Source organism: Python bivittatus, unplaced genomic scaffold (genome assembly GCF_059951505.1).
Source record: "Python bivittatus isolate LINGU-HERP-01145 unplaced genomic scaffold, Pbiv_v1 ctg000020_np1212, whole genome shotgun sequence".
NCBI classification, from domain to species: domain Eukaryota; kingdom Metazoa; phylum Chordata; class Lepidosauria; order Squamata; family Pythonidae; genus Python; species Python bivittatus.
The window spans coordinates 90088648-90100716 of record NW_028277030.1 but is presented as its reverse complement, the minus strand read 5'-3'; the positions used below and the strand labels follow the sequence as shown (position 1 = coordinate 90100716).

General features: G+C 38.8%; 1 protein-coding gene across 1 annotated transcript in view; it reads right to left on the bottom strand.

Moving 5' to 3' along the window:
- Positions 1-12069, bottom strand: part of ACTN2 (actinin alpha 2) — a 55022-nt gene that overhangs the window by 9839 nt on the left and 33114 nt on the right. The window contains exons 12-17 of the mRNA XM_088143879.1: positions 10389-10539; positions 6093-6201; positions 4227-4367; positions 3025-3207; positions 807-941; positions 438-617 (exon numbers count right to left, since the gene is read on the bottom strand). Coding sequence (XP_088000005.1) covers positions 438-617; positions 807-941; positions 3025-3207; positions 4227-4367; positions 6093-6201; positions 10389-10539 — 899 coding nt within the window. The remainder of the gene's footprint in view (positions 1-437; positions 618-806; positions 942-3024; positions 3208-4226; positions 4368-6092; positions 6202-10388; positions 10540-12069) is intronic.

Here is a 12069-nt window from a genome sequence, read left to right as displayed (position 1 = left end):
GCCCCCACTTTTTGAAACATTCTCTGGAAATTTAAATAGCCCAACCCTGCTTATTGTTTGCAAACAAGTTAAAGCTATTCCCAACATTGCAGTGCAACTACATTTAAGATTAGAAGCTCCTGTTTGAGTGGGCTTTTGACTCTTAGTTGTTCGAAGGCACCTTGTTTATGTAGTTTGGTTTTATTTATGTTGTCTCTTTTATATTTAAAGTTTTATGTTATTATTACCTGCTCAAAGTCAGTCAGGATTGGGGTGGGATAAATGCTGGAATAAAGTAAAATAAAATAAAATAATGCCCTAGGATTGAATGAAGATGCCTGTGACATTTTAAAAACAATGTTGAAACATAAAAGTCCCCAGTGTCTTCGTTGTTGCCATTTTGAAATACATGCAGCAGTAAGATTGCATATATAAAACTAAAAGAAGTCCAGAGTTACCTCCATTGTGTAATTGGTATGCTTATTATCAAAGACCAAAGCTTCCTGTATCAGTTGATGGTCTCCTTCAAGTTTGTCAATATTATGTTTGTAATTAATGATATTTTGCTCCTGCTGCTTTAACTGGGTCATCTGGTCCTCTAATGGCCCTGTGATATCAACTGAGGTTCGGCCAATTTCCTGCCATAGAGAGAAAAAGAATGAGAAAAAACTTTCATTATTTTGCAAAATGTTTTGGCTTATCCTGTTAAGAAAGCAGTAAGTAGTCTTTCCTCATGCACACAAAAAAGAGGACAGGCAGTTTGTACAGGGATGGAATTTGCCTAGAAATTCTGATCTAAAACTTCTGCAGATCTTGGATGTATTTACCTCCATCTTACTCTGGATCCAGGGCCCAATGACATTGGCCTGAGCAGCAAACTGACGGCGCAGGCGTTCGTTTGTGTGCTGACGAGAAAGCTCCTCCTGCAGCGATTGATCTCTTACAGGCACAAGTTGTTTGACCTGCCAGTGTGCAAAATTAATTTAGTTTGTAGCCTATGTCAGATTTTTATTTTTTTTTAAGTAACAACATAACAATAGAACAAAATGTACAGAGATTTAGGCTAATGGGCAGGAATACAATGAGTTTAACAAATTCAAATGACTGTTCTAAAAATACACATTTTAATAAACAGTAACTGCAGGCATTACTTCCTACAAAGTTATGCCACTGCTTCCATTTCCAACTATAGTGCAATCCCAGATATGTTCAGTAGTGCCATTAGGTAAAACTTTGGCTGTATTTACACATTTCCTTAGGGTTAATTTAATAATTGTTTATCAAATTAACCAATGTTCTTGGTTTGTCACACACTGAGCCATAAACTAACCACACAGGATAGATTCCTAAAGCGTGGCCCACTAGTATCATGTGAAAACAGACCTAATGTCAGAAATCTTGGGTTCCACTCATCAGAATGAGCAGGGCTGATTTATCATTTTTATGAATTAAATGAAGTTATGCACACTAGTATATATTGCACACTAAAACATCCTAAGAGAAGAACTCCATAAGGCCATTTAAGTACAAAGCCTGGAAGTCCTATATCCCAAATAATTACTTATGAACCCAGTGGTAGGAAATCATGTTATAATGCTGAGAAGAATAGAAGAGTTGCTAAAAGCAAATCAGTGGAGGTCCAAATAGGTTTCTTTGAAAATTAGATGTCATCTGGTGCATACATACATTTATACAACTGCATCACATGTACAAATTTACTGATTGGAATTAATTATAGCTGGAATTGGAAGTCCTAGGTTGACAAGTTGGGGGAGCTGAATATTACACCAGATTTTTGTGTGTGGCTGTAATCTTTTTCCCCCTATCTATACTTCCTTTGAGGAAGTCATCTTAAATTCAGAGTCATCTTTTGGGTTGATATGATATCTAACTGCATCATTATGCTTTTTTTATGTAGAAAACAGTCTCGCTACAGTCAGGGGTGCTTACTTTGGCTAAGTGTGACTAGGATCGCAGCTCTGGTTCCATTTATTTTTGCCAATACAATGGTAATGTGTTTCAGTGGGAATTGATTCATTTACCTCTACCAATGCATCTCTTTCTACCACAAACCCATTGTATCTATTGTTGTAATGCATGAGAAACTCTTCCTCAGCAGTCCATATCACTCCTCTTATTTCACCATTAGACAATTTAACAGAATAGAGAGTTTTTTTAAAAAAAGCAAAAGCAAAAAAGGAGCAACCCTAACCTAATCAATTTTTAAAAGCAATGAAGTAAGAGAGGGGAAATGTGCAAATTGTTGAGACTGGACTTCATCTGTCCTGCTGAATGCTGGTCTCCACTGGGGAAGTTTCTCAACTCCCACACCAACAGCCCATGACAGAGGCAACATAATATGGTCAATATAAAAGCAATACATGTCTATACCATTTCTTCTGCATATATTAACTACACTCAGGAGTTGTTTTCAGATTTTGCTTTAGAAGCAGAACCATAATGTTTTTCCCAGATGTACTCTAATTCCTGGTCTAATTTTTAAAGTGTAGCTACAAGCATACAGTGCTATATATTTGTGAAATCTTAAGTGATAGCAGGTGCACAGTTTTTCTATGAATGCTTATCCTTTCTGTTGTATTTTCTTTCATTTCTTTGGTGGCTCTGAAACTGGCATGCTACCCCTTCAGTATTAAGGTGGAAGGGACATTTATTCACTATTTTGGGAAGCTTGTCTTCCCAAATATTCTCTTCCCCCATACTTCCCTACCAATCCAGAAACATTAGTTTGAACTTTCTGAAAACAAGCCATAAAACCTAGATGTGAATAGGCTGAGCCTTATTGTCTCGCTGCAAGGCAAAGCCAGCCCTATAACGTTCAGTAGTTGCTTAATCCTTCCCACCCTATCTGTTGTACACCCAAGAGCAACTGTGTCTTCCACCTTCCTAATTCTACTTGTACTAAAGCAGGGTAAAACATTAAAGAGAAAACTAAAATTTTAATTATCCAGACAGAGCCTCTTTTTCCCCATTCTGTAATTAACCACAAACAAGCCTGCATACCCCTGTATTTTTTCTTCCACTTACTTTATCCCACTTGGTACGGATCTCTTCCACAGTGACTGTGCTGTAAGGATTGCTGGCACTTATTCTGAGGCTGTAGCTCTGAATCACCTTCTCCACTTCATTATGGATGGACAAAATAGCTTGCCTCTCACCATCTGCTTCAGGTAGAGTTGCTTTAAATTGTTCATGGGCAGTAATTAAACTCTGCAGTGAAAAACAAAAGGAGGAGGAGGTGGGGAAGGAAGAACAGTGTGCTCTGGCACTTTTCTTCTCCCCCCCCCCATCCCCTTTATCTATATAAATATTTGCAAGGTTGTATAGCTGGTAACTCTGTATAATCAATGGAGAGCAGCTACACTTCATTTCTTGTGCCCTTAAAAGGGCAACAGTGAAACTCAGGAATGGGGGAAGGCCCAGAAACAACCATTATACATTATTCAGAAATGTGGTAACAGGATCTTGGCCTCCCCCTCTTCCTCTTGGTCTGCATGTCTTCTCTTTCTGAGTATGCAAGGAGGTCCAAGAGTAAGACATCCTCATCTCATCTTGTCCCTCTGAGCAGGTGAGCACCCTAAACCAGAGGAAGCAGACAAGCAGCAATTATGGTAGTGAGGAGGATGCCAACCAACTTGAAAATGGAAGGAGGAATTGAAATCCCCTTACCTCCATAATACCCCACAAGCTCAAGAGAACACTGTGTCCCAAAGTCTTAGAGGCCAGCCAGGTTACGTGCTAAGATGATAACTAGGTTCAGAGTGATCTCACAGTTTGCGTTGACTCCATGCACCAATAAGGGTACATCCTGTACTAAAAAGGACTCAGGAAATTGCCTGATCCCAGAAGAGCTCAATTTACAAACTTGGGGATGGACTTACCATCCAATTACTATTATTTTTTGATGGTTGACCAAGAAAGCAATGATATTGGAGTCAGATCATCCTGACTGAAATCTGGTATTCCAGCCACTACACTGCACTCTTGACCCAGGCACCTTGACTGCCCTCCCCCAAAGGATGTGGGTGTCAGATGGAGGAATGAGAATACTGGGAGTTACAATCCCAAATTGGAGGGTGCCTGATTAGAAAAGGCTGCTGTAATGTATCTTTTCAGACATAAGTGAGGGTAAGCAATAGTTGAAACTTTCTGGGATAGAATAAGGAAATTTCCCACAGTGAAAAGGGAACAACTCATCTTCTTGAGCTCATAATACAACTTTATTTTACCTGGATCTCCTCTATACTATGAACAATGAACATATCTTGCAAGTCTTCCATTGCACCTTCCATCCAGTTGTTGAATGGAGCAGCCCTCTTGGCAAACTCCAAGTGAAGCTGCTCAATTGTTTCCAACAGTTTCTCTGTCCTCTGTTAAAAAAGACACACAGAAATGGATTCAACTTATTTTTCTTTTAGAAGCGCACATTCATTTTTGGTTCTATTAGGGAGTTTGAATTTTGCAGCTTTTTAAAATGCACCACTCAACCAAACAGACTACATAATCAGCAAGTTAAACAAACACTGCAACTTCTTTCTTTGTCCTCCAACTTCTTAATACTGTATCTAGCAAATTTCATGTTTGTGCTTTCCTTCTGGCTTTTCACCTTCCTATGAGTCTTCAATGCGTTAATGGTAAAGGCATAATCTCATAGGTGCTAATGATATTTAACAGCAATAATTTATTTTTTTTCCACTTCACACTACAACTAAAACATGTGAGGCAGTCAGTTAGGCAATGGGTCCTGCTACAATGTTACCTTCTCAGAGTTGAGGGAGATAATAAGTCATGGCAATTGGCAAGAAGGAAGATTGGCCCATGCAGGAGCTACATTATTGTTTCACACAGCATTCCTCATTAGCTCTGGTATGCTGGGGGATGTGGAGTTGTAACCTGGGCACGGTCCAGGAAAAGCATGATCTATTCTACCCAGTTAGCATCTGTACTATAGGCCTTGTGTTCCTGACATCTAGAACTAGGACCTGGGACAAGATTGTTTTGTCGAAGACAAACACTCCATGAGCATCTGACTGTTGCTGTAGTTGCAATATGTGGGTTTATTGGATTTTTTTTTTCTTCTATTTCCCCATATTTCTTTTTTTGCCATGGATGCAAAAGGTTAGGAGTGTAGCATCTTTTCAAACTTCTGGTGGGGCTCAAATTCCATTTCCTGTTTCCCACCCAACGCACTGGATCCCAGGAATGGATTCATATGTTATGCTAAACCCTAATGTGGTTGGTTTGGTTTGGCTCAGAGTATTTTGTGAACCCAGACACTGTAATTTAATCACCACACTATGATAAATAAGAAATTGTTTAGCATGCTGTATAGATCTACATATCTGTCTCTGCTTTGTGTCCTACCACAAAGCTTGGAAGGATATTAGAAGTGCTTCCAAGGATAGGGAGGGGCACTTTCTCCTGGTTTTTTAGCTTTCTTGTATTTTTTATGTGATCAGTCCTTTTTTCAGATTAAATATAAATAGGAAACAGCAGCTGTTCTACTGCTGTAGTGTTGGGTTGCGTCATCTTTCCACTGAGCATAACTGGTGCATATATTTCTTTCTGATCATATATGTGATTAAAATATAATAAAGACTGTATGCTCTAGTTATATTTGTGCAACGATCATGAGCAGCCTTGTGAACCAGAAAAAAAGATGGGGAAAGTATATATGTTAAACCTAGTTAAACAAACTTTGCCATCGATTGTGGAAAAAAAGTCATATACCTGCATCAATCAGCTTTCAATGCCAACTTCAGTCAGTTGGTGTTCATAACTGCATTTGACAGTAAGGTGACAAGTCTTTTTATAAATCAACACATAAACAGCACAATGGGAGAAAGCAGAAATGTTGGGTAAACAGCAATTTACCCTAGAAATGTTGCATAAACAGCAGTAATATTCCACAGCCTTCTCTAGTCTGGTGCCCTGTACAACTTTCATCACTATCAGCCAGCCTGACCAATAACCCTGCTGGATGAGGACTGTGGATGATGTAGTTCACTTCCACCTTGAAGAATGCTGATCTCCCAACAAACCTTGAAGAATGTAGTGCTTTAAAGAATAAAGCTATTTATTGACATCTGCTTTACCTCCAGTACTTCTCTCCTTTTTTGAGTAAGGGTTCCCAGTTTATCCCACTGATCACATATTTTCTGACATCGATCATTGACACTTGCTGCTTCATGGTAGTCTAGCTCACTGGAAAAAAAAGGATAAATGTTTAACCAATCTTTAAAGATACCCCAGATAACCAGGAGGTACAACCCACACACAGTTCAGAGAATGCTCACTGTGTTCCTGATGTGGAAGTTAGTTTGCTCCTTAGATTCTGTAAATTGCAGGTCCACTCCAGTTCAGAAATGCACAGGGGAACATAAAATTTAAATTTCCTTATACCTTACATTAATTTTCTAATCTGGTTTGGGACACACAGTGGTAATCTAACAATAAGCAATTTGCACACATAGCCAGAGAAGAGGAATGTATCATTCCAACAATTATCACAGAAACACATCCAAGATTTTTATTCTAGAACAGTGTTTCTCAACTCTAGCAACTTTAAGATGTGTGGACTTCAATTCCCAGAATTCCCCACACTGGCTGGGGAATTCTGGGAGTTGAAGTCCACACATCTTAAAGTTGCTAAGGTTGAAAAACACTGTTCCAGAGAAACAGCATTCAGGTTACTACCTTTTGGATTTCTATTTTCCAGTCACTAATCTAATGTGCCTTAGCATTAATCTTCCATCCATACAGGCAGTTGATTTGTGAGGGAAAACATTATGCCATTCAGAAAGAAAATGTATGGCCTCCCACAGTTTTTTATCCATCATGATTTTTCATATGGTAGAGAAGTATGCTAAGAATGTAGCCCCTCTAGAGCTATCATATTTGGGCTGCAAAAATCCAGATGACCACTAGAGAGACAGGAAATGCCAGATTCTTACAGCCCAGATATGGTAGCTCTCAGCATCTAGTAATATTACATCCATATTACTTTGGAAAGTATATAAATAGAAACATTACTTTGGAGGAGTGAATTTCTAAACTGCTTCCCCCAATTGTAACTTAAATTTTTGAACAGGGCTTTTGTGCCCTTAACATCAGCCAGGAGGCATGTCTTGTCAGAAGAACTGCAGATATTCAACAACTCCACTTCATTCTAATAACTAGGATTCTTAAAGATGCATTATCTTAACAAGAAACAGATGGAAATGCTATTAGCATTATATGTTTCTTCCATCAGATAACAGAGATGGGATTCCAAAGGGCATCTCCTAGTCTTTAAAAGAAGTAGTGAGACCATAATAATGGATCATCTAGTCTACAAATACCATGCCAATGTCAGAGACCACTTTTTAAACCTCTCTTGGTTTCCCTTGTGATAAAAACAAGACAAACGTCTGGGGGTCAAGGAAATAATAGTTTTGTAACTACTTATATTCTGCCTTTTATTATTGCAGTTGAAGCTTTTTTAAATGCCAGATATGCTTGTGTGGTTCTAAAGAGATATATGTACTTTGTCCTCAGCTAGTTGATATTCTGAGTATCTCATAATCAGCTACATTTAGCCCTTGGCTACTATTAAAGTACTCTTGGTATGCCATTACTTATCAAAGTCATTGTAATAATGTGAGTACATACCAGTATGAGTCTAGGAATTAATCAAACATAAAATAACACTGTGATCTAGGCCTGGGATTGGATACTTGTATAATTTTTCTACATTTAAAAGGTGTCATCCTAAAACATATTATAGTGAACCCTAAGTAAAGTTTTCATAAATAGAGAATAAATACGCTTGACCTCAACCAAAATCAGAGATAGATAACTTTTTTAGTTGAATGAGATATGTTCCAGTGGAACTAATCTGTAAGGAATTTTACATCAGTGGTAAATATGGCTTAAACAAGCAATAGTGTAGGGCTATCACATTGGCACTGCAAAAGTCTGGATGCCCACTAGATGGCAGCAAAGAAATATGAAAAAAGATATTTCTGTACATATGAATAAATTTATATTTAAAACACTTATTCAGAATAAGCAGATCTTTTTCTAAGCAGATGCTCACCAGCCACCGTTCTCATTCATTCATTCCTACATCACTTTTCTTATACTCTCTTGTCTCATTCAGACCCAACGTGCAATGACATCTAACAGAACAATCTTTTTCACTGGATCAGTTCATTAAGAACACTGCACAATTTTCCTCAATTCATCTCTGGTTCTTTCCTTGTCATCATTTATTACAATTAAACATATCAGTTACCACCAACCTATGGATTCCTATTTTCACACAACAACCTAAATGCCATCAATTTGGGCTTTCCAACATATACTTTAGCCCCTTCATTCATAATAAAGCCTACACTTTCACTTCCCTGCAGATATTCAACAACTCCATTTCATTCAGAACCATTACAGCCTTTCTCTTTCTCTGACTTCACAGACATGCAACTCATTTTTCTTTCTTTCATTTCATGCATTAATTCATATTCTTTACCGTTTCCTCCTCATACATTCCAAGCTGCACTCTTCCATATGCCCTGGTCCTCAAACGTACTGCTCTCTGCCATCCAGCAAACCGTTGGTCAACTGAGGCATTCACTTAATGCTTTTTAGTCATATATAGCAGGTACAAGTGAGGTTAGCAGCTTTAGTTGCATCTGTGCTACCTGCCACATTCCCTGCCAATGGCCAGGATGGTAGGGGGCAGTTTGAACACATCTCGGCCAATATGCCAAGAGCTCAGACAAAGTTGTTTTACTCCATGCATGTTCACACTACTCTGTGCAAGTAGTAACTACTTGCAAACCAATATACTGTTGTCCACATCTCACCAACCCAGAAGTGCATGAATGTACTGATATATACTCAAGATGCATCTATATTTTTTTCCTTTACTGAACAGATTTGTGCTTGAAGTTTGTAATCGCCCACAAGCTACTATTTCTGGGACTAGACAGTTTAACACACAGTTGTGGGAATTCAGTGAAGGCTACTTACTCACATAGGCATACACACAGCAGCCTTTATGTAGACACCATGCTCAATAAGCCTTTAACTATTTTAATCTTTATTATCTTAGCAATCTCAGCTGACATAAGAGAAAATGGCACAGTTGACACTGAACTTTAACCAGCATAGCTCAAGGTCAAACACACCAATTGTTCTCCAAAAATAGCAACCTTGCATTGCCAAGTGATGGGAAGTAGAAATATAGAGCCATGCCAAACCAGAGAGCATAAAAAAAAAGTACCATTCTCTCAAAGGGCCTGTAGTTATAATTGGCGGTGTTCACTATAACCCACTTCATGCCCAAAATTTCTTAGCCTGTCCATCTTTCTAAGAACAATTCCCAGAAAAGAAGACTTATACTTTTCTTATTATTGTTTTTCAATCAAAACCTATTTGAAGAGAAATATGAAAAGAGCATTCAACGATACCGTCACCTGGATTGAATTTGGCCTGCTGAAGGAAATTGTCCCATCTGCCTTGTTTCTGATTTTCATGCCCATGATATTATGTTAAGAATCAGAGCAGTGTCTAGACAAATACTAACCATGACTGACCCTGCTTAACTTGTGAGCCCAGAAATGATGCCACCTGTCACCTTGCAGTTTATGCTCCTGGCAAATAGCAATTTGGGCATGACTTTCTCCTGTTCCTAAACCAAAAATAAAGAATCTGTAGTCTTCAGATGTTGTTGAACTCAAATTCCAACTCTTGCAGCAGCATCACTAATGATGAAAGATGATGAGGACTGTTGTTCAGTAACATCTGGTGAACTCTGTTGATACAGCATCACAAAAAGTGGCTTTTAAAGTCCTTATAAGAGTTGAAAGCCTCTTGACATGTAAAGGACCAATTTAGAAGTGCATCTCTGGCTTAGAGCCATGGAATAAATGTGTTGGCTTTTTATATATAAATGCTTCTTAAAACAAAACAAAATGCGCTAACGTCTTCTGCACACCACGTGTAGATAGAAAATAAATAAAAGAAATAATATCAACGTCTCAGCAAGCAATCTCTTGAACATTGCAGTGATTGAAGAGAAACAAGGAACTATAAGGCAGCTTTCCTGTTTAGCATCACGTAGATTAAATGTACTAAAAGTGACCCTTCCCACTTCAAAATTACTGACCAGAAAGAGAACAAGAGAAAGGGTTTATCATTAATTTAGCTTTGCAGTAGTTGCCCTGCAAAAGCACCTCTATTTTTAGTTGAGGAGGAAATCAAAAAGATTTTCAGGGAGCAGGCCAAGATAATAACACTTAGAAAGCTATCTGTGGAATTTTTAGATTGTACCTATGACACTATCAAATTTATTGGAAAGAGTTTATCGGGTAAATGTCAGCAGCTGTGTGCCTCTAAATGGAACATACTTCAGCTCCTGGGCAATGGCAGCGATCTGTTCCACCCTGTCTTGGTGAGCAGCCAAGTCGCTCTCAAAAGCTTCATGTTTCCTCAGCAAAGCCCGGATCTCTGTCAGGGAAGCGGCTTCATAATCCTTCTGCTGCAGAATCTGCTCTTTGCCTGTAGGAAGAGAGAAGAGCCAAGCCGCTGAGGTGGGACATGAGCAGGGCTGGCGACTAAGGGCCCAAAGGCCGAGATAAATTACTGACATCGTCAAAGAGCCCAACTGTATCAAGAGTCATATATATCAAATGATATAACAAGTGACGTTATTATTTAGTTGCCCAAGGTGCAGCAGCTGCTTCCCACTCCCCTTTGTGGGGCCCTGACCCAAAGCTGAAGCTACAATTATTACAAGATGGGTGGTGATGATATGATGACCCCACAGATCCTGCTGAAGAAGCCATTTTCCTGAATAGCAAACACTGCTCAAAGGCTCACACAGAATGGTTAAATCAGCACTCTAGCAGCTGTTCCACCATTAGCAAGCACACTGAGACCCTTTTTTTCTTGAACAGTGCATGACCAGAAGCAGGATGTGTGAAGAAACACTTCAAGGAAGTGGATAGAAGAGTGGAGTGTATGATTTGACACCTCTCCCAATCTGCCACACAACAGCAGATTTGCTATATTTATCTTATTTTGAATAATACGTTACCCATTCATTGTTATTTGTCACAGGATTGTTTTTGTTAATACTTTAAAGTTCCAAAAGTTTAAAGAAGGCTAATTTCTATATGCAGATAGGTTCTTAAAGGTTCTGTGTTTTACCAGAGCAAATACTTGTGAGCAGTGAAGGCCCCATGGACAAGTATATATGCTTCAATCATGGTAGCATGTACTCTTGACCTACACCTCTTGTGCATCACCATGATTAACACTTTCTTGCTGTCTAGGTGTGCATGGAATTTCAAGAGAAATAAATAATGAAATATGGAGAAAACAGAATATTAAGATACTGTTTACAAAAAAGGATCTCACAGCTTGTAGCCTACTTAAGGAGTACATCCTTCTTCCTACCTGCAGCCATACCTGCTTCTTCCAAGGCCCTATAAAATGTGGAATTGGGCATAGCAGGTTGCTAAATGAAGAGAGAGTCACCCCAAGTCACATGGAGATCAACCCAATTCTAAGTGATTCTCCCATCTCCCAACACCTCCTATGACCCATCCCATAATGTTTAAGAGAATCCCTTACCCTCTTCAGAGGCCCTTTTGAGAGCGCAAGTGATTACCAGGGAGATAAGGTGACTGGAAATTTTCATTCCATGGCCCTTTACCTTTATGTTATTTTAGGAGTCAAGCCATTCTTTTTCCCCTCCAGAAAAGTCTCTTTTTTTCCACTGAGATTAAATCCTGCGAGACAAGACAATACTATCTTCTCGTAACTTATTTATTTCTTTAGAGTATTTTTTAAGGCCACCCAAATCAAACAGTGTAGCTCTGGGTGGCATTCAACAAAAATAAACATTTCAGCAGAAAAAAAATAGCCATCCATCATTAAAAATAATCCAGTATATGAAATGATGAGCTGAACAAGACAGTGGAAACAACCTAAAGGGGACTCCACTCAACTGGACACAAATACCTCTGGAAAAAGCCAGGTCTTCATTGCTTTTCTAAAGGCAAGCAAGGTTGGGGGTTATCATAT